The 24,314-nt window shown below is 35.1% G+C and overlaps 2 protein-coding genes across 2 annotated transcripts; one reads left to right on the top strand and one right to left on the bottom strand.

The window, feature by feature from the left end:
• Positions 1-216: 216 nt before the first annotated feature.
• LOC131055535 (uncharacterized) lies at positions 217-603 on the bottom strand. The gene has a single exon (XM_057990002.1). The coding sequence runs from the start codon at positions 601-603 to the stop codon at positions 217-219; it is 387 nt and encodes a 128-aa protein (XP_057845985.1).
• Positions 604-11,845: 11,242 nt separating this feature from the next.
• LOC131055580 (putative receptor-like protein kinase At3g47110) lies at positions 11,846-15,425 on the top strand. Its single transcript, XM_057990048.2, has 2 exons — positions 11,846-14,813; positions 14,898-15,425. The coding sequence occupies exons 1-2, from the start codon at positions 12,101-12,103 to the stop codon at positions 15,248-15,250; spliced, it is 3,066 nt and encodes a 1,021-aa protein (XP_057846031.1). The 5' UTR covers positions 11,846-12,100; the 3' UTR covers positions 15,251-15,425.
• The last annotated feature ends 8,889 nt before the right edge of the window (positions 15,426-24,314 follow it).

The following is a 24,314-nucleotide window of genomic DNA, read 5'->3' as shown; positions in this document are numbered from 1 at the left end:
CTCAGCTTTTGTAAGTTGAGTCTGCATATATACTAGCATATGATCCTGCAAATCTACTCCTCCCATCCCCATAGGATCCCCTCCTCCACCTGTAGCTCCCTCTCTTCCAACAATAGCTCCCTCTCCCATATCCATAGGTGCCTCTCCCTCCCCCATATCCCTGCCACCTAATATGACTCCCCCCTACATCAAAGGCCCCTGTGACAGTCGTAATGGCTACTCGCCTCTCCCTCTCCTCTGCAAATGTCCTCCTCCACCACCTCCACCCCCACCTCCTCCATCTCCATCACCTCCCCCTCCGTCACCTCCTCCTCCATCACCTCCACTTTCATCACCTCCCCTACCTCGTCCACCTCCTACAAGTCCTCGAACTCCTCGCCTCCTCCGTCGTTGTCGCTTATCATCCTCAAAAGTTGGAATTGGCTCCACCAAATCCGATATACGTGGAATAGGATGTGCAGTGATATACTGAATATACTCCTCTGTAACCCCTACATCTATAATCTTCGACCTCATATGCCACGGTGTCCACTGTAGGGTCCAGAACTCGGCTAAGGCCTGATCATATGGTAACACTGGCCCCCACTGAAACCGCTCCCACATTGCCTGTGCATACTCCCTTTACCCTCTCAGCAGCCCCTGCCTCCATCCAAACTATCTCATCACTCGACCTGGTAAATGTCTCAACATAATGTAGGTTGTCCTACCAATCAAAAAATGTGTCATAAACACATATGGCAAGGCCTCTACATCATCATACCAAGGCTCACACTCAATATAGGGCCTCCATATCACTGTATCTCTATCGTCTAATGCCCATCACCATCACTCAAACTTCCCCACGTCGGGCTGACTCATCATACCTCTGTACATGTACAAATAGGGCTGATCTACTGCCCTAAATCTTAAACTTACAGGTCATGTCACGGGTAGATGCTCCCATGCCCAGATATGTAGCAGAGTGATCCTAACTCCTAGAGAAATCATCTCTCGGTAAACCACCTCATGAAGATCCTGGTATAAATGTGTCAGAACGCAAGGTCCCCATGCAAAGCGGCCCCCCTCAGTCACCATCAACTCTATAAATTGGCCCCAACCCATGGCCAGTCCATGAGATCATCGATCAGGGCGTAGCAAGCCCCCAACAATACCTAATAACACAGTTGGAAGTGGCTCATATAACGCAGCTATCTCCTCCCATGCTACTGAGCCATCATCAATAAATACATCCTCTAAAAATATCTGTTGCACAGCTGTTATCCCCCATGCTCGGTCATACATCACCAACTCCCCTCGGATAGGGATGTTCAAAATCCGCCACATATCCTCCAGTGTCACGGTCATCTCCCCCATAGCCAGATGGAACATGCAAGTCTCATTGTGCCACCGCTCCACTAATGTCGTCATCAGGCCGCGATTCGTCTGAATCACGGGCATGTGCATCACATCATAGAGGCTTGTCGCTGAAATATAATCGATCTTGGCCTCTATCAACTGATCTCTCAGCTGTTGTGTGGCTAGATGTCGCTCCCGCATCTGCAGAACGGGAAGATCCTCCTACAAAAACACACATCTGCATCATCATCAGTTGTTTTGTTTCAAACTTTCTTAAGTTTAAACCTAGACTATCAACATATACTTTGATCAAGTATCTTCGGGTCTCAACAGGTAAGCGATCATGGCAAACCCAGACTACAACAGGCATTTATCATAATGACCTAGTCTCAACGGGGCTGCTATGGTTCAAAACAACTCACTTATCCATCCATCCACCCAACATAGGCATCAAGAGATTATTTTCCTCAATGCTAGGGCATCTATTTTTGACAATAGTGCAATTTTTCTAAACACACAAATGCGTTACTGCATGCACATAATAGCACTATTATGATGATAATCATGCTAAAACCACCACACACTAGCGCTAGAAACAACACAAGCGCTAAATGACCTAGACAAACGTGCCATAACATAACAATAGCGCTACAAAATTTACTCGATCGTGCTAACACTATATTAACGCTAAAACTACCCGACACATGCACTACAACAGCCGATAGCGCCAAAACGACCACGCAATAGCGCTATAGCGACACAAAAGCGCTATTTTAACGGACAAAAGCACTAAAACATAGTCTTAGTGCTATTGTCTTGGGTTGACTTGGACACTTGCAAACAGACATTAAAAATGCACAAAACTTAAAAATTGAAATTTGTGTACCTCAAGTCTGTAGTCATCTGGTCATTGGAATAGACGGATCTGCTCTAATCGATGATCTGCTATGGGAATCGGCATGTTGACTGCTACTCACTCTTCACCAGAAGTCACTATCAGAGCTCTACAACTGCTACAGAGATGGATGCAAATGAGGTTGTTTTATCCCTTCCCCCCCATATATACCCTCAGCCCTAACCCTAATTTTACCCTACTCACCGCCATGGTCCCTGTGAACTTCCAGTGCATTTCATCTCTCCATTTTAATTCCGATTTCTTTCATTCTTTCACCATTATTGCTAAATTTTTCTATTCTACCTCCCTGCCAATTCTCGTTCTTTTTCGAGAGATTGCCCAATTTTTCAAAAAAATTTGGCCCATCTCTCAAGGGGGAATACCACCCACTAAATTAACATTTATAGGGCATATTTCTTCACATCTATTAGTCTTTCTTTGAAACGACACAATAAACCGCACCGTCTCAAAGAGGGGCAAATGTAGTCACATAAATTTGTCCATTTAATTAAATGAATATTTACTATTTATTTGATTAATAAATCCACTAGCCAACAGTTAATTCATCTTCAATCATTCTCCTATTAATTAAATAAATTATTCAATTTATTTTAATTCATTCATTAAATCAAATTCACAATCAATTAAATGAATAAATCCTATTTATTTTATTTAATCCCCTTTCCTCTTTTAAATAAATAATTAAGACATTTATTTAAATCCATAAAATCTCCCCCCACTTGCATTCTCCTACAAATGCAAGTTGCAACCACAATTGAAATAAATTAATTTTATTTTAATTTAAATCCTATTTTCCTTCGCCCAACAAAACCCACTTGCAATCCTAAATCCCTTCTAGACCCTTCTAACCACTTTCTAACCATTCCTAATTAGCCTAATCCATCCCCTAATTATTGTCACATTCCTAAGGAACTTGAAGTCACTTCTCAAAGCCTTCAAAGTCTTTCAAAAGCATTTAATGTTTTATGTGTTCAACAAGCTAACCTCTAAAGTCTTCCAAACCACTAATGGCTTACATGACCATTAATGGCTCTTACATAACCATTTATGGTTAACTCAACTCACCCACATGGTTAGAGACTTTACCTTTAACTCAACCCTCACTTGACTCATGGGTCTCTTCAAGCATTTATTGCTTTGACCATGGTTATCCTCGCTAACTCTTGCACAAGATTTTATCCATTGGATAACAACATTATTTATTGGATAATGGCTTTATTCTTTCAACTCAACATTAACCTTACCTCCGAAGTTAACCCTCAAGTCATGTCAAGCATTTAATGCTTATTCCCTCCCCTCTCAACCCATCTCTTGTTGACATTTGTCATCTTGGGATTGGATTGAAAGTCATCACATGGATCATAAACCCATCGATCCCGACCCTTGTTGAGATTTCTCAATCTCAACCCTCCATTGCTCCATTTTACCTATAAATAGAGCTCATTTCTTCATAATCCAGATCCTAAAAACTTGCATGTATCTAACTTATAGTGAATTTTAGAGAGAATTTAGCATAATCATCTATATTTGTCTTTTGGGCTAAAATTAACACTAGATAACTAGATAATATCTCATATTTAGTTTTCTTTACACTTGCATTGACATCTCATAATCATTTCAATCTTGAATCTCCATAAGACATCCAAAATAGTGCAAAAAGCTACTAAGAGCTACACTCATTTGGGAACTTGGAGAGGAGAGGAATAAGGGAGGAGTCACTATGAATGTTTTGGTCAGCATTTGGAGGAGTTTAGTTTACCTCTTTTGTCTTTGCATTCTTTCCATTTCTTATTTTAGTATCTCTCTTGATATGATTGCTTAGGCTATTGTTTACATTGTGATTTCTAACATTAACGCCTGGTTTTGTTGCTTGTTGTTTGTGTTTGACTTTAAATTGTCCTAACAATCTCCTTTTTGCAGAGCATCATAATCTACATGAAAAATTTCAACATCACAATATATTACATATAACTTTTCATTCTATATACAAAAACTTATCATTGTCGAACTACATTTCCTCCAATTCTTTGTTAAAATTAGACAATTGCAAATATTTTCTAAAATTTCTCAAATATCTTAAATACAAAAAAAAATTGACCAATCTCATTATTTGTCCAAAAATTTTGTGTAAAAAGTTCTTTGTTTCCTGCAAATATATCTTAAAGAACAACCAAAACGAAATGTCTACCTGAGTGGAGTTCATATGTAAATTTTTTTGGTCAAAGTGGGACAAGCTCAATCTCCAAATCTAGAAGTCCAAAGCTTATGCACAGTCTCAACTCTTAGCATGGAAAGTTCTTCATGTTAAATTGCCTATTGATAACCGTCTTAAATTTGTTTACCCTCTACCCACTTGTCCCTTTTCTGCCAAATTAGAATCTATAAAATATGTTTTTTGGCTTTTCACTCTGGCTGAAAATTTATGGAACTGTTTGTTCACTTCCTTGCCTACCTTGTCCCCTCAAGCATGGTCTTAGAAATCAAGTCTCTTTGGTACTTCTTCATCCTTTGATAAACTATCCCACACTTGCAAACATGTAATTATCAACTTTTTTTGGAAACTTCCTTGCAATATTGTTTTCTCTAACACCATCCTTCATTTGCAAATAAAAATTCAAATGATCAGTGCTAATTTGTCTCTCCAAATAGTGAATCTGCAAACAACTTTGTCTAACATTTCACAAGATGACAAAGTACACAATCTTCTTCAACAACTGCACACAATTATTAAGATTAATGGAGATTCGACCATTTAGCATTCACCTATGGTTGGAGAATGCCAAGCATGGAGCTTCCTTCTACTATTTCTTATCGAATTTCGATTTCTATTGTATAGACATGAAACTATTTCTCACAAAATTTGTTTTTACTATTATACCTTTAATGTTGTTCAAGTATTTGCAATTATTTTCATTTTTCATGTATCTAGAGCCACTTTTTTGTTGTAGATGCTACTTATCAATAGTTTATGTTTCAATTGTTATAGATTGTTATAGTGATGTTTCTAGTGATATGCAAATTCTTTTATTGCTTCTTTCAATATAAATAAATAAAAATGATAGAAACAAAGATAAAAATTAAATCAATTAATTTATTTACACTAGATACTTATGTAAGAATTGTTTTATTTATCCTTGACTATATATGGAGTGCTTTATTTCCCTACAAATTGTAGTGGTTGTGCTAAAGAATAACCATTGAGAAATATCCTTACACAAATGAGTCCTTGTTAAAATTTTAACCTTAGAATTTTTAAGGTGTAGATTCCTATTGTATGTATCCAAATTCATCATTTTTAAATTTATTTTCTTCTATTCTATATTTGAATTTTAAGTTCTCCAAAACATTTAAGATTTCTCATTAAAATCTACGTTTAGTGAAATTTATTCAAAAAAAATATCATTTCAATCTAATTATTTAATCTAGATATTTATAAAAAGAGTACTTTATGCCCGACAAAAATTTTAACAATAAAAATATTGTGTAGGGGAAAAAGCGAGACTAGGCTAATATGTCCTAATCCTACCTTTTGACACACATTATGGAATACGAAAGAGCCTAGAGGTATCACACAATTGGCTACTTCTTTTTGTGAAAGAGAGAGCCACGGGCTACCTATTAGGATTTCTATTCCTTTGTTGTAATTGAAAGATAAAATGATGCAAGTTCAATTCCTAAGCCCAAAGTGCAAGTATGAACTAATAGCAAGATTGCAGAATTGAGTTTAAACAATGAAAAGTTGTAAACACAAGGGCAAGACAAGAATGCAGATGCGTACCCGGAGTCAAAATTTGAGTGAAAATGTTCGGGACGGGGGGGCGGGCGCCACTGTCCTGATACTGCTCCGGAAACTGCTCCTGAAACTGCTGTTTTGCAATCTGGAAAGCTGTCGGAAATGCTGAAAGTTGCTATCTGACAGAAGGACCAGGGCGCCCAGCGCCTCTGTCCCAGGGACCAGGGCGCCCAGCGCCCCTGTCCTGGTAGGACTAGGGCGCCCCACGCCCCTGTCCTGGTCTTTTGCTCTGAAACTTGGTGTGAAGTTCTGTCTCGGTCTGCTTCCGTCGGATCTGCAACTTGTGGTGTCGTCCGAATCCTGAAACCTGCAGTTATATCTGAAAAGGTATGGTGGGCGGCTATATAGGGTTTTGCCTTAGTCAAACCCCCACTTTGGTGATTTCCACCTCCACGAATAGCCAAGTTGTATTTGTAAAAGTAAATGTGTGTGCAGACCTTGTGTGTGTGCAAGATCCTAAAATGCGAGTAAGCAAACTAGAGCAACCTAGAAAGTAAACCCTAATTGCTTGTAAATGGTAATGTGAATGCTCCAAATCGAGATGCAAAGTGATCTAAAGCATGAATACGAATGATATATTGAGGCTTATGCAAAGACATGAAAACAACATGAAATCATACCCAACCCCAAGGGAGGGGTACAAGCCAATCTTCAGTCGGTGATCCCTTATTGCTCTTCAATGCCTTCAATGCCCTAAAATGGATGAATGAAATTGATGAATGCTTGATAGATGGATATTGAACGTTGTTGAAGTCTTCAAAGATCTGCTCTTTCACTGCATATAAGGTCCCTGAAACCAAAAATTCCGGATCCCCTCAAATGAAGAAAGAGAGCTCTTATATATGAAACCCTAGGTTGTAATTTCAACTTTTGGCCAACCTAGAGATTGAATCTCCCGCCAATTTCTTGGGGTTAAGCTTTATTTTATGATTGGATCGTGCTCCTAAAATTTTGGGAAAAATGTCCAGGACCGTGTGCACTTCGGGTGCCACGGTCCCGACAACTTTTCACCAAATTTTCAGGGCCGTCGGATATGATGATTTTAGAGAGAATCCCGAAGTTACAAGTGATTTCAAGATGTTTTGACCCCCGAAATCAAGCCCCCAAGTTTGAAATAGGACCTAATTAGGTTTTTTGATTAAATGATGTATTGGAGGAATAAAATGAAAAGGGCACACTTTAATGAAAGGGCCCAACTTTATGATGTGGAAGATGATGAAATAGAACCTTAGACCTAATTAATTTAATTAATTAAGTGCTAAAGGGGAAATGCAATGCGAAATGCAAAATGCACCAAGGCGGGTGCTAAACTAGGTGTGAAATTGTACCACCCTAGCAAGTGTGTACAATTTATGACGCTACAAATATATGTCGAATGGAGCCACATATTTCTCTCAATTGTCAAGCTCTATACTTCTGTTGTCAGTTGTGACGAAGTATGTAGGGTGTATTGAAATGAATAACAAACTAGAAATTTCACCTTGGTGTGCAATGGGTACGCTAAAAACAAGATTATTGACCAAAATAATAAACATTAGAAATAGAAGAATAATTGTTAAAAAAAAAGAATTGATAAAGTGGCATATTGTAAAGCATTTTTTTTAATAGGTTGAACAAGTTTAATAATTCATCATATAGATATAATTCATTTATGACCAATAGAATGTCATTGGAATGAAGGATATGAAGATTCATACATTAGAATTTATACTATATATAAATTTGAAAAAGGATCAATGGTTAATGGTGTTTCAAACAAGTATGTAGAATATGTACAATATAATAACAAACACTATGGAACTGACCACATGGTTTACATTATCTTTGTTTGAATATAAGAATTTGAAATGTTCTTGGAACCTCTTAACCCAATACAAAATCAATATGTATAGACAAGATTCTAATTTTTTTTGCATATCTTTCCCATTAGGTTTTGCTTCAATTGATTTTCGATCCTTGTAAGAGAATACATAATTGCATAGTGGATTTCTAACTATAAAGAAGAATAGTGGTCAAAACAATAATTGATAAAGTGACATAATGCAATTTTTTTTTTGATAAGTTTAATAATTTAACCTATAGAGATCATTTATTAATCACCAATATCAAGTCCTTGAAATCAAGGATAGGAAGATTCATATATTAGAATTTGTAGTATGTACAATATGTATCTTATCAATTGTGTAAATGATCTAATTGTAAAAAAATGAAATTAAATTAAATAAAGAAAATGAAATTTAAAAAAAATAGGAAACATCAATTTATTTGATCAATTAAAAAATTCATACCCAATTTCTTGGTTATTTTTTAATAGGTTGAACAAGTTTAATAATTTTTTGCATATCTTCCCCAATAAAGAAGGAAACATAATTTTTTGCATTAATTTTTTGAAATGTTCTGAGAACCTCTCAACCCAATACAAAATCAACATGTATAGACAAGATCCTAATATTTTTTGCATATCTTCCCCATTAGGTTTTGCTTAAATTGATTTTTGATACTTGTAAGAGGATACACAATTGCATAGTTGATTTCTAACTATAAAGAGGAATAGTGGTCAGAATTTTGATAAGTTTAACAAGTTTAATAATTAAACCTATAGAGATCATTCATTAATCACCAATATCAAGTTCTTGAAATCGCGGATAGGAAGATTCATATGTTAGAATTTGTAGTATGTACAATATGTATCTTATCAATTGTGTAAATGATCTAATTGTAAAAAATTAAATGAAATAAATTAAAGAAAATGAAAGTTTAAAAAGATAAGAAACATCAATTTATTTGATCAATCAAAAAAAATCATACCCAATTTCTTGGTTATGGTTGTAACATTTAAATGGACTAAAATAATCAATATCAGATGAAATATCTTCTATTGTAAATTTGCCATTTGTAGAGAAAAGTTTAGATGTGCACGAAAATGATCATTTAGAGGCAAGCTAATTAAGACCTACCTAAACTATCAAATGCACTAATACGCCTGTATTAATAGAACAAAATAATGTTTCAATGAAAAAAAAAAAAAAAATTAAAAATTAAAACAATTAATTATACAAAATACCCAAAACAAGTAAAAATATATATTTATCATCCTAAGGAATATCTGCTTATTTGCCATCATAAAATTTGCAACAAAAGGAGGACCAACTGGTTGAGCATTGTTTTGACAGATATTTGCAATAGGAATGATTAGGGATGATTTAGCAAATGGCTATGACATAATTCTTTGTGATAATTTTTTGACCACAACTCTCATTTATTAAGAATCTCATAGACTTTTTCCAATATTTACCAGAAAATGAAGTAGTCTAAAACCTACCATCAATTTTTATTTTAAGAAATTTATTTTATTTTCATTAAAAGGGTGTAAGATGCTTGTAGGAATTTTGGAGTAGAGGTCATATAAATTTTTGTTTCCATCTGAACATGCTTAAAAGATTAAATGTGTATCAGGAAATTTATTACGTGGCAGGGCAATGGAGTTTAATAATGATTGGTAGGTTCCTATCCTTGATTTCAAGGACTTGATATTGGTGATTAATGAATGACCCTTATAGGTTTAATTATTAAACTTGCTAAGCTTATCAAAAAAATAAATTTTGCATTATGTCACTTTATCAATTATTGTTTTGACCACTATTCTTCTTTATAGTTAGAAATCAACTATGCAATTATGTATCCTCTTACAAGGATAAAAAACCAGATGAAGCAAAACCTAATGGGGAAGATATGCAAAACAAATTAGGATCTTGTTTATACATGTTGATTTTGTATTGGGTTGAGAGGTTCCAAGAACATTACAAATTCTTATATTCAAACATAAATAATGTAAACCATGTGGTCAATTCCATATTGTTTGTTATTATATTGTACGTGTTCTACATACTTGTTTGAAACACCATTAACCATTGATCCTTTTTCAGATTTATATATAGTACAAATTCTAACATATGAATTTTCATATCCTTTATTGCAATGATATTCTATTGGTCATAAATGAATTATCTCTATATGATGAATTATTAAACTTGTTCAACCTATTAAAAAATATCCAAGAAATTGAGTATAAATTTTTTTAATTGATCAAATAAATTGATGTTTCCTATTTTTTTAAAATTTAATTTTCTTTAATTTTTTTTACAATTAGCTCATTTACAAAACTGATAAGATACATATTGTACATACTACAAATTATATCATATGAATCTTCCTATCCTTGATTTCAAGGACTTGATATTGGTGATTAATGAATGATCTCTATAGGTTGAATTATTAAACTTGTTAAACTTATCAAAAAAAAAAATTGCATTATTTCACTTTATAAATTATTGTTTTGACCACTATTCTTCTTTATAGGTAGAAATCAACTATGCAATTATAAGTATCCTCTTACAAGGATTAAAAATCAATTGAAGCCAAACCTAATGGGAAAGATATGCAAAAAAATAAGGATCTTGTCTATACATGTTGGTTTTGTATTGGGTTGAGAGGTTCCAAGAACATTTCAAATTCTTATATTCAAACAAAGGTAATGTAAACCATGTGGTTAAGTCCATAGTGTTTGTTATTATATTGTACATATTGTACATACTTGTTTGAAACACCATTAACCATTGATCATTTTTCAGATTTATATATAGTACAAATTCTAACATATGAATCTTCATATCCTTCATTTCAATGACATTCTATTGGTCATAAATGAATTATCTATATATGATGAATTATTAAACTTGTTCAACAAATTTCAATCGCATTAAAGGATGAGTGGATTTGTCCATAAATATTTACCAAGATGTATAGGAAGGCAGTTGTGTTTAAGGCCATGTACTTATTATTGTTATTATAACTTTAAATGATACGTGTAAAACATGAATTCATGCTCTCAATAAACAGAATAGCTAAATTATTTATACATAAATTTCAAATTTCAAAATTATAAAATATTTATCGACATATAAGAATTGTCTAATTATCTAATGGGCAAAGAGAGAAATATAGAAAGGATAGAAGAGAAGTAGCACAATATAAAAAGATGGAGCAATAAGGAGACAAGAGAGATAGAGATAAATAGATAAATAAGAGAAAGAGATTTCAAAACATATTTCGAATTTCTTGTTAATTATTTATTTTAATTTATTTTCAACTATTTATTTTAACAAAATAAAAATAATAAGTTTTGTAGAATAATTAAAAGAATGTATTTTATTTTCAAACTTGAATCTAAATTAAATAATTAAATAGAGCAAAATTAAATGTAAACTCAAAATGTATCAAAATCAAAATATTAATAAAAATGATAATTTAAAAAAAATTAAAATAAAAAATATTTTTCAATTTTAAATACTTTATTTTAATAATTTTTTAAAATAAATTAATATAATATTTTTTTCAAAATTATATAAAAAAAATAATAAATATAATAAAAATGAATGTAAATTTAATAATTATTTTAAAAAATTAAAATAAGAATATTTTTCAATGTTAGAATTAAATCTTTTATAAATCTTTTATTTTTAAATGAATTAGTTTAATAAAAAATTCAAATCAAATATAAAAAATTAATAATTTTATAATAAAAATGATCTAACATTATTATTAAAATACATCTAATGATCTTCATATTCTAATGTTTTTTTTTTTTTTAAATCTATTTTATTATGTAAGCTTTTATAGGTGTAGAGTCGGCCTGGGAACGTGGCCTCAAAACTTTTTTTTTTTTCATTTAATTTCCTACACCTAGCAGTACTATGGCAGTGTATTAGCAGATAAAGTATGAACCCGCAGAAAAAAAGAGCAGATACGATTTACAAAAGCATTATGGTGGACAGAAAATGGCAACAGAAAAATGGAGACGGGAAAAAACCGTCAAAAAGAACAATCAACGAGGGAAACATTTCCAATGGTCTTGCATTCATTTTGACTAACTTTCAGCCATTCATTTTAAAGATCAGCTTGTTCATCTCATAGAAGGAAAGCCTTCGGCGTAAAAATAGAGGTGGAATTGGATGCAGAGACGTGAAGGGTGTCATTGAGACAGAGCCTGAGGAAAAATGGCGACTTTAATACTTTTCTTCATGCTCTCGTGTTCATCAGGAATTGTTCTGTCACGACCGATTCAGCTCAGCAATGTTTCAGACGAACAGGCTCTGTTGGCATTCAGAGCAGGTATCACTGTGGATCTCTATAATTCATTAAGCGATTGGAATTCCACACATCCAGTCTGCAATTGGAGCGGAGTGAAATGTTCTACACGCAGACAGCGAGTCGTGGATCTCAATCTTACAGGTATGTCGTTGCAAGGCTCCATCTCCCCTTTTCTGGCTAATATTTCATTTCTTCGCGTGCTTGACCTCAATAACAACACTCTGAGCGGGCCTATTCCCCCTGAACTGGGAAATCTTGCTCGCTTGAGGAACCTCCGCCTCTCCAAGAACAGATTAGAAGGCTCTGTACCCTCCACATTTAGCAATTGTCGCTTACTCAAAACATTCTCTGTTTTTCGCAATCGTTTGAGTGGAGGCATTCCTTCGGAGATAGGGCTTCTCACGGGATTACAAATGGTCTGGCTTACAGATAACAAATTAACAGGCCCCATTCCGTCTTCCTTGGGAAATTGTTCCTCGTTGAGCGTATTGTCTCTGGGTTATAACAGGCTCAGAGGTACCATTCCTCCCGAATTGGGCATGCTTTCCCAACTCAACACGCTACGCCTTCATCAAAACCATCTTACAGGACAAATTCCTCCCTCCCTCTCTAACTGCACTCCTTTGCAAAACCTGGAGATTCATAACAATAGTTTGTCCGGCCATATTCCCTGGGAGTTTGGGGCCAAACTGTCTCAATTGCAGAAACTGTTTCTATGGGGTAACAGACTGACTGGTAGAATCCCAAATTCTCTTTCTAACTGTACCCAACTCAAAGTTATTGACCTGAGCGTCAATCAACTAAATGGCACGGTTCCAATGGAGTTTAGTCAATTAGGTAACCTTGAGCGCCTCTTTCTAGGAGCAAACAGGCTTGTGAGTGGCAGCAGCAATAGTTTACTCATTCTCTCTGCATTGTCTAATTGCTCTCTCCTTGAACTGGTACACTTGGGTGAAAATGAGCTTACTGGCGCTCTGCCACCATCGATTGATCTCCTTTCTTCCAAGCTGTCTATCTTCAACTTGAGCTACAACTATTTAGATGGACAAATCCCACCACAAATTGCCAACCTGAGTAATTTGACATTCCTCAATTTAGAGGGGAATTTCTTCAATGCATCTATTCCTTCATCATTGAGGAGGCTTGCAAAGTTGGAACGGTTGTTCCTAGGAAAAAACAGTCTACAGGGAAATATCCCAACAGAAATTGGTAATATACCAAGATTAGGTCTCATGTCTTTATACCAAAATCAGCTGTCTGGCTCAATTCCCCCTTCTTTGCACCATCTGCAACAGCTAAGAGTGTTATACCTTCATGAAAACAAGCTTTCAGGAGAAATTCCTCCTAGTCTAGGGGACTGCCGACTGTTGGAAGTGATTGATTTGTCTTACAACAATCTGAGTGGAGAGATCCCACCAGAGCTAGCTGCTCTTCCGAATCTAAACTTGTATTTCAACTTGTCGAACAATCTATTTCAAGGCTCTCTGCCACCAGTGATTGGCAAGATGACAATGGTGCAGGCCATAGATGTTTCTTCAAATTTATTGGTGGGTTCAATACCTGGCACAATTGGAAGCTGCACATCAGTTCAATACCTTAATCTATCACACAATTCTGTGCATGGCTCAATACCAGATTCACTTCGGCAACTTCAGAGCTTGGGGGACCTGGATTTGTCCTGGAACAATTTGTCAGGAACCATACCAGAGTCCCTAGAAACACTCAAGATGTTTCACCGCTTGAATTTGTCCATGAATAAGTTAACAGGAGAAGTGCCCAAAGGTGGTATTTTCAGAAGGCTTACTAATGCATCATTTGTAGGAAATGAGGGTCTGTGTGGACCATGGATACATAATATGCCATCATGCCCTCCTCCTGTGTCTCACACTCATATTTCTAATTCGAAAAATTGGAGGATAATAGCTCCTGTAGCTGTCACGACTTTTTTGATTTGCATTTGCTTCTTAGCTTTCTTAATTTGGAAGTATGGGAAGAAGAAAAGTAGTACAAACTTGCAGACTACAGAAGCTTTGCATTTGAATGTGGGCCTGCCTAGAATTTCACAAAAGGATATTATGGCTGCAACTAATGGGCTTAGTGATGCCAACCTTTTAGGGGTTGGTAATTATGGATCAGTGTATAAAGGGGAGATGAGTGATGGCACACTAATTGCTGTTAAGGTTCTCAGTTTGCAAAATGAAGATGCTCATCAGAGTTTTGACAGGGAGTGCGAGGCTTTAGGTAGGGTCAGGCACAGAAATCTGGTTGGAGTCATTACTTGCTGCTCCAACCTTGATTTCAAAGCTTTGATTTTCCCCTATATGCAAAAGGGCAGCTTGGAAGATTGGCTATACCCTGACGGAGATGAGTGTGAACTGAGTTTGACAGAAAGACTGAGCATAGCCATTGACATAGCTCAAGCCTTAGCATACCTTCATCACCAATGCTTTGTACAGGTTCTGCATTGTGATTTAAAACCCAGTAATGTATTGTTGGGAGACGACATGACAGCACATCTGACAGACTTCGGCATTGCAAGAATAGTCTTGGCCAACTCTATGGATTCCATGACTTCCACCTCACATTTACTCAAAGGATCAGTAGGCTACATTGCCCCAGGTATGTTTGTTTCCTTAATTTTACTTTGTATTTAAACCTATCAGTGAATGCTGGAATGAAAAAATTAACTGAATCATTCTGCAGAGTATGGATTGGGTGCAAGGGTGTCAACCAAAGGAGATGTGTTCAGCTACGGAGTATTATTACTAGAGATGTTTACAAGAATGAGGCCAACGAATGCCATTTTCAAGGATGGATTAAACTTGAAAAAATGGGCAGCTGAAAATCTCCCGCATAGAGTTAGAGAAATAGTTGATAGAAATCTGTGGAGAAATCTGTGGAGAGAAGACCAAGGTAGCGAGAATGTGATAACTGAAATCATGGACGTGGGGCTGCTGTGCACACAAGAGTCCCCTCAAGAACGACCCAACATGCTTCAAATTGCTGACATTTTAGAGAAAATTAGGACCAATATGTACCGTGACACACTGAGATGAATTATGTTATTTCACTATGCTTTGAACATACTCACAGGAATTCTTCTTACTTCCATCAATTCTCAGGAGATGAAGCTTTCAAGCCAAAAAGTTCAAGCCAAACTTTTTTGGGAATCTGTCTTTCATTACTATTGTATACATTTATAAATAAAAAATAAAGTAAATTACTATTTTATATTGAATAGATTTAATCTTAGGAGTTTAAAAAATTATGTTATATCTTTATGAGTTTGATTTGTATTCTCAATTAGATTATGTAGTTCAGGGTCGCAAGATTGTGAGCCATTGATCCAAGTGCGGATGCACAGAAATTTTGAGGCGAGGGGGAATCCAAAAAATTTCAAATCAAGCGGCATCCACTGCTCTCATCACTTGAAACAAGCCAGATGGTCTGCTCCAAAAATTTCGATAACAATATGTAGTCGAGATAATAATGACCACTAATTTATCCACCAAACAATATGGTTATCTTTAAAGGCACTTCGAATAATTAAATGAGCTAGGCAACACAACTTTTCAAATGATGAATAAGAAGCACACCTTGCATTTATGGCCTTCAACATTTTTAGATTTGTTATTATACATCTGTTTACATCAATCACATAATCTCTTGTAGCAATAAAGGAACAAAACCTAGTTATTGAATTAGGGCATTCTAGCATTCATTAGATCAAATCTTAAGAGCCTTCGTATAATATTAGCCACGTCATTATTTATAAAACATACATTATCTTCAAATTTATTAAAATTATTAAATCAATCAACAAATCTTGTCAAAGGCTAGGGGGAGTGAGTGTTTAGACATAGTAAAACTCAGCACCATTTTGTCCTTATAGTGTACATATAGATATTAGATAAATATTTGTTATATGTACAAAATATCTTACCACTTTGTCCTTATAGTGTACATATAGATATTAGATAAATATTTGTTATATGTACAAAATATCTAAAGAGAACATGATCATTTATGTGGCAAAAGTTCTTGAAATCAACATATGCAAAAGCGTAGTTTTGCAATGATGAATTGAACTAGGATTTCGTATAGTCACATAATTTATAAAATATATTTGTCTCAACTTGACCATTTGAGATCCAATTATAAAAATTAGGTAACTTTTGTCATGGTTACTTCAATCTCCTCTTTGACCTCAAAATACATATTTACTTTTTTAAATCTTATTCTAATTTTAAATCCAATCTAATATGTGTTTCTATCTCAATTTCTTTATTTAAAATTGTATAGCCTAGATTTTGACTAAAACAAGAGGAAGCTAGTGCAAATCTAAGAGTCCTTATTTCAAAACTAAGTACACCTCAAACAAAGGTAAAACGGCAAAAAAATAAAAATGTTCAAAGATAGTTATACATTATACCTTCTTGTTGAATGTGTGTGCTCATGAATGGTTGCTCATATGTTGTATGAAATACCAAGTGATATACACCTATGTTGATGTTGATTTGACGGGGGATTGATGAAGATCCTTTGATATTTCAATCAAGTCTAATTCCCAATTTGTCATTTAATAAACCAATCAAAACCTATTTTACCCCAACACACTCAATTCAAAATTGAGAAATTCCATCTCATCACTTTTACTCACTTAAAAATTTAAATAATTTTACATCTAATTCATCCATTTGAATAAGACAATCACAACTATACATCTCGCTGCCACTCTTCCACCAATCATTTAATAAGACCCTCTCAATCAATCTTAACCTCCCATCGACATTCAGTCTCAACTATTTATTCTCTTAGCTTGCCCTAGAGGAGAACAAGATTACCCTAATCAATCTCAACCCTTTGTTTCAATTAAATTTCATTCATCCATATTTTCTTCAACACATCTATACATCAAATTGAATCCTTTATCAAATGAATCATTATGGAGCTTAGATTTGCAAATACATGCTAAGAGTGATACCGTGCAATAGTGTTCAAATTTTTGGCCTAAGTGGAAGATTAAAGTCAACATTTTAACCATCTTTTTACTTTTTGACATCTATAGCAAGTTCTAGCTATTAATAATTTGAAAATGATGTGAGTTCTAGTAATTTTTAGGATTTTGTGTGTAGATTATATATCCATTTTTTTATATTAAGAAATAATTTGTGATTTTTTTAATGTAACTTGAAATAAAATATTTATATAGTTAATAATGTTTTAAAAAGTGATGTTTTTTATATTAAAAGCAATGAAAACTAGGGTGTTGTCCCTTAACACAACCCGAAGGTGTTCAACATTAGCAACTCATTTGAACAACAAAAAGTTACCAGAAATAGAAACAGAGAATCCAAACAAAATAATAGCAACAAAATAAACATCAACAGGGGATAAAACCTCATAAGTCCAAAGCCATAAATGTAACACCTAGACAATAGGAGATAAAACCCTGTAATTCCAAAGCCATAAATGAAACACCTAGACCTAGGGACTAGACTTTCATAACCTAGCTTGTTTGAGGAAATTGTCTTGGTGCAGTCGTCAGTGAGAAACTTGTAGAGCTCCCTGTAGGATTCCTTGTCCCCATCCACCTCTCCTGGGGCCTTATCTTATAACAAACAAAGGGTGGTTGTCGAGCTATGCATAACCCTCATGCAAAACTTGTTTATACTCATTAGCTGCTTGTCGCAAGTGTCTCATTTGTTCTTCAATTCCCTTATCTCCATCTTTAGGCCTTGTAGTTCTGAATTCATCTTTGGCTCCCCATCTTGTTCCTCATCTCTTGAACTTCTAGCTTCAAAGCCTTCAACTCATCCTCCATCGACTGTCTACTCATCACAGCATTTTCGTCTGCCTCTAGGGTTTGTACATCTTCAATAGTTTGATAGCTCTTCTTCTCATCTTTCCTCGCCGCTTTCCTCTTGGCAGTCCCTTTCCTCCCCCTATCTTCTCCCTTCACCACACTAACCAATATTTTCCTTGCCCTCTCACTGTCTGCCTCGCCCCTAATATTCAATCCCAAAACTTCAGCAGGGTCCTCTTCTCCAACTCATCCACAAGGTCCACCTTTTCTAGCTCTTCGATAAGGTCCACCTTCTCTAGCTCTTCTACAAGGTCCACCTTCTTCACCTTCATATCCTAAGAATCCAGAGGAAGGCCAATACTTTCCAACATCCCTGTGTTATCAGCAACCTCAACATCCCCAATTGCCATGTCCACCTCATCAGTCTTCTCTAAATTCTTATTCCCACCATCACCCTCCTTAATTTCCTCTCAAACTCATTAACAGTATGTTTGTCTCCTTTCCTACCACCTACCTCACGAGAGGCAATCCTGTGTGATCTCCTTCTCCCTACAATTCCAACATTGGGGTCCTCTTTCTCATCTTTAGAGCTTGAATTGCCAATGTCAATTCACTTCCATTTACCCATGGTTTTGCTCTTACCCTTAGAACATGTGGGTTTTTTTCTCATTAGGAGTGTCAGCAGCAAGTGAGTAAAATGTGGGATGACTGAGTTTCGTAATAGTTACAAAGGAGGAAGGAATGGGTGGAGAGGCAAAGGCTTCACCTAAGAGATGGCAAATTTTGAGGGTGCAAGGCCACTCGCAAAGGCAATGAGAGGGTGGGAAGAATGGAGAGGGGTTTAAAACATCATAGTGTTTCTTGGGGGGCATAAGGCTAAATGGTAGGAGTGAAGTCTGTAAATCAGGCCTTGGTGAAGAGGAATGGGCCTTTTGATGGAGCTTTCAAGAGAGTGGAGCAGATAGAAGGGAAGACAAATAATATCATTGTTCCTAAAATGGTTTAGCAAAGGCATATGATAATAATAAAAAAACTTGTGGCGACCGTCAAGGGTAAAATACTTCATGATCATGAGGCATACCTAGTTCCGCGGGTACAGTAATTCTTCCCTAGTAAAGCTGCCCTACAACTTAATAGGGGCTTCCTTCCCCTTAAATAATTTGTTGAGGCTTTCGTTGTTCGCAACATGATTGGTCCTCTTCCATTTTCTGCCCTCCAAGGAAAGGCATGTGGGTTGGCAATAACCTCCTTAGAGACTTCAAACGAAATCCCCCCTAAACCAACCCTTTTGTTGGTCCAGGATGTGGCGAATTGCATCGAAATTTGCCTATCAAAACCTTTCAAGCACTCAAAATATTCAACCACCCCTCCCTCCATACAGTAATGCCATATGAGGGGGTCATTTTTGAATTCGTTAGGCCTATCTAGCTCATAGAGAACTCTATCGCCACCCATGATGGACTCACAAAGAGTAACAACATATGCACCACAAAAAACCAAAAAATATGAACCTTTTTTCAGCAAAGATAACCAAAAAGGAATTTGTCATTGTTTTGATTCACACAATTGTGCAAACTAGCAAAGGTGCAATTACTTCTCCTTACCTCTGAATTGTGTGGCATGTGCAAAAGGTAACTCTTACCTTGAGATAGGACATCAAAATTTAAATTTGATGTCTTTCCCTTTTGGGGGATTAAAATATCATCATTTCCCATGCATCCATGCGTACAATAAAGCCCAATACAATTCATCAAAGTGTAACCTTCCAAGGAACTAACATGATTCCTGATGCAACCAAAGTGCCTTGTCGGCAAGAGAAAGCAGAAGCATTGCCACATCACGGTGATGAGCTGGCCACCGAAGTCATTGTTCCACCTAGTCACCCTCGTCATATTTCTATTGGTCCCTATCAACACCAAGTTGGGCCAGTTCAAATTCAAAAACTCCTGCCTTCTCGAACCAAATCAACCAGAGTGAAGAAGTGGAACTTTGATATAGAGAGTATACCCATGGGAATTCTGATTAAGATGCTCTCCATCGAGGAGTAGTCAGACGTTATTTCCGAGGGAGTCCATCCTCCTCCAACATCCCAAGTCGTCAATTTGAAGATCAAGCATAGCTAAAGCATCTGCCACCTTGTTTCCCTCTCTATAAACATGCCCAATCTCAAAGGAGTTGAAATCTAGAGTTAACCTATGAATGTCTTTGATTGTGCCATTAATAGGTCCCAATTGATTATGTTTAGCCCTTTAACAACATCAATAATTAGTTTGGAATCACCTTCAATAGTGATTGCTCTCACTCCAATGGAGAGGGCTATCCTGAGGCCCCAAGTTAAGGTCATACCCTTAGTTTGATTTCTAGTGCAACCATTTTGATTACGAGTGTAAGCAGCAACCAAATTGCCAAGATGTGATATTAGGACACTCCCACTAGCAGCCAAACCCTAGGATTGTCTAGCAGGACTATCAAAGTTCAATTTGTATCAACCATGTCTAGGTGGTTGTCATTTAGTGTTCATCCTCAACACTAAATATTTTACTTCCATACAACATAAATATTTTTCTTTAGAAGGATTAAAAACTTAATTAATTTATAATAAGTATAGTGCACAAATATTTTCTCTTAATTTTTTGTTGTGTAATGCCCTTTTACTTCCAAAAGTGATGTTACTTCCATACAACATAAATACTTTTCCTTAGAAGGATTAAAAAATTAATTAATTTGTAATACTAATATATAGTACACAAATATTTTCTCATAATTTTTTGTTGCATAATATATTTATAAATTTTTTAAGTGGGATTAACTATAATTTAGGCATAGATTACTTCCATGCATCATAAGTTCATTTGTGTATAATTGAATTAACTTTTTCCTTTGTTGAAATAAAGACACCTGCATGAGTACCAGAGGCTGCTTGGGCCATGGGTTTGCTCCCCAATGGTCTCAGGTTCGACTCTGAGGCTCGGGTTTGCCCAATGCATGTGGCTTCTAGGTGGTTGTGTGCATCCCTAAAGGACCGGTCTTGCCTTAGCTCGTCCCTTCCTAGCCCCAACTTCGCAATAAGTAAGACCAAGGTAAGGTGGGTTGGGCATTGGGTTGGATTGCAAGGATACGTCTAGTGTAAAAACAAAAGACATTAATATTTAGTGCACAAATATTTTTGAAAATCAATAATAATTATCTATTTTATTATGTTTTCATCTATATGGAACATAAAACTTGATAATTCTTGAAAAACCTATGTTCACTAGAAAATAGAACATAAATATAATATTCAAAGTACATATATATTCAAAATTATACTCATTAGAAAGCACTTGAATATTCAAAATTATACTCATTAGAAAGCTCATTTCAAGTGCTATGATTTTGTAAATTATATTGTCTAGTTGATTTCATTTCAAGGTCTAGTTGATTTTATTTAAAGTGCAAAGTAAAGGTTTGAAACTAGAAATTCTAAGAAAAAATTCAAACATCTAAGGTGAAAGGTCATCCAAGGGCCTTCATTCAAAGGACCTTCTAATGAAGGTATGGATTTCATTCGAAGGCAAATTTGTTTGAAGGTCCTTAGATGAAAATTGAAAATATTAAAATAATCCATTTCAAAGATCTTTAAATGAAGGTGGTAAATATTAAAATGTTTAATATATATATATATATATATATATGAGAGCTTAATAGAAATTTTGCAAATAAATAAAAAAATATTCCCAAATTTTAATATGTTTACAAGTGATTTTTTTATGAAAATTTATAAAATTTGTGTTTACAATTTTTGACCTATTAGAAGGAGATATATTTGACAAAAAAAGCTTGGAGAGATATTTTGCAAATGAAGAATGGGAGATAAGAGAACACGGCAAAATAAGGCGATGGAAGTATATTTGGTAGAAAATGAACAAAGACAATGCATCTAGATTAATTTTAATTGTATAAAAGTATTAGATTCTTACATTTAATTTTAATAAAAAGAAATGATTCTGACATGTTCTACATTAATATATAAAATTTAAATTCTACATAGGCTTTAGAAATAAGTTTTGTAAATTAAATTCACTATTTCGTCTCTAGGGTTTGTAGATCTCTTTCTTCTACTTCCTCTAGAGTTTGAATAAAGTTTCTAAATTTATATTTAATCTTAATAAAATTTATATTCTTGTATGTTTTGCATTCATATAAACTTCAAATTCTACATATTTTTCAAATATTTTTATAAATTAAATTCACTAGTTTTTTATCTAGGGTTTACAAATTTATTTCCCCTACTTCCTCAACTCTACGATTTGAACATAGTTTCTCATTTCATTTTCAATTCCAAAAAATTATATTCTTACATGAACATTCTATATTCATCTAAATTTAAAAAATTCTACATTAACTAGTTCATCTCTAGGGTTTGTATGTACTTGCCTTGCATTCTCAACTATAGGTTTTCAATATAGTTTCTAGTTTTGGCTTGAATTTTAATATTTGGATTACATTCCTATATGTTAATTCATCTAAATTTTAAAAACTGTGCATAAATTATAATTTGTGTCTCTTTCCCCTACTTCAACTCTAGGATTTTAGTATAATTTCTAATTTTAATACAATATTCCTATATGTTCTACATTTATCTAAGTTTCTAAACATGTCAACTAGATAAAGAGATATTCATGCACTTTTCTTGTCATAAGTACGTGACTTACAAAATTAATCACTATATTTCCACATGGTATTAATTGGATTTAAAGTGAAATGATTATAACATTTGGAGCGGTTTTTCGATGAGCATTTCCAATGAGCTACAAGATTTCTTTTGCTTTGTCGGATTAGTTTATTTCTTTTTCAAAAATTACGTACCCCATGTTCGTCAGAATTTCGACATCTTAAAATTTCATGGATTTTACCTGTTGATCAGCATATGTTGGTCCGATGATTTTCATAGCCTCTTGATTTCTTCTTACTCATCGGGATAACATAAGCCAATGACATCTCTTCTTGCTTATCCGTGCGAGTTATCCCGCTAGTCTCATCGGGCATCGGGATAGCTTAAAATGTGTTCAGGCGATGGGCATAATTTCCCCGATGTCTTTTCCCTTGGCGTAGCTCATCCTGATACGTTATGTCTCCTCAGCATAAGCTTTGACCCTTTATCATTGTAACCTTTGTCGATGTGTTTTATTTTTGCAAGTGTCCATCAGGATAAGTCTTACCGATAGCATCATCGACTATCGGTAATATAAGATTTTCTCCAATGCTGCTAGTGTATGTTCTATCGATGGACTTCATCGGTGTATTCCATCCCGGTCACATGCTTCTACTTGTATGTTACCATCAGGTTGACTTTTGCCAATAGTGCAGATTTCATATTTCACGTCGGAATTTTGACGAACACTTGGTATTTAAAAACAAAAGTAATTACGCACCATTATTCTACGCGGGCTCAAGGTGCAAAAATTAGGAGGAAGCTAGCACAATTGCTGCAAATAGATGTTCGACAACAACTGTACAAAGGTTGGTCCTTTCGTTCTTGTCATCAAGATTTTTTTGCAACTTTCACTTTGTTTAATGGTATCTGCTTTGGAAAAATATGGATCCTCAACCTCCTTAACCTCTATATTTTGTGGCTTCTAGTTATAAAGACAAGTCTCTTCATAGCTTCTAGAGGGATCAACAATTCTTTGCGACTGTAAACCCTTCTAGCCCTCAAAATAGCCCTTTGTATGGAAGCATCTTTTCTAGGTCCAAGGTCAACTACAAATTGCAGAGGAAAAAACATCCATTCATGCGATGTTTCTGTTAGGTCCCAGAGACAACTAAGAAAGCGGGGGGGTGAATCAGTTGTCAAATAAATTCAAACCAAAAACAACTTAACCAACTTATTGCTTAATACCGGTAGACAGTTTTATCAGTTAATTGCAATACCGATAAAGATTAATGCATGAAACAAAAGGACAAAGTCATCCACAACACATAACACCAATATTTGTACGTGGAAACCCTGTAAGGGGAAAAACCATGGTGGGAAACCTTACCCACAATCAAACGATACTAATGCAAAGAGTAAGTGTATACAAATGGGGTCTGCACATGCAAAAAGGCCAAGCGCCTAGAGCTCACTGCTCAAACACAAAATAGGAGTCACACTGACTATAATTTGATGGTTAAATCCAATAAGAATGTACTACTTAAATTAACATCTTCTATGCTGGATTCAGTACCAGTGTAGTTCTAATTGTCTTCAAAAAAACCCTCCTTCAACCTTCAAATGATGTCTGCATGTATAGCTCTGCTTATTCTCGCATATACCTTCACACAATCCTTTT

This window comes from Cryptomeria japonica, chromosome 10 (assembly GCF_030272615.1).
Source record: "Cryptomeria japonica chromosome 10, Sugi_1.0, whole genome shotgun sequence".
Classification (NCBI taxonomy): domain Eukaryota; kingdom Viridiplantae; phylum Streptophyta; class Pinopsida; order Cupressales; family Cupressaceae; genus Cryptomeria; species Cryptomeria japonica.
This window is presented reverse-complemented; position numbering and strand designations above follow the sequence as displayed.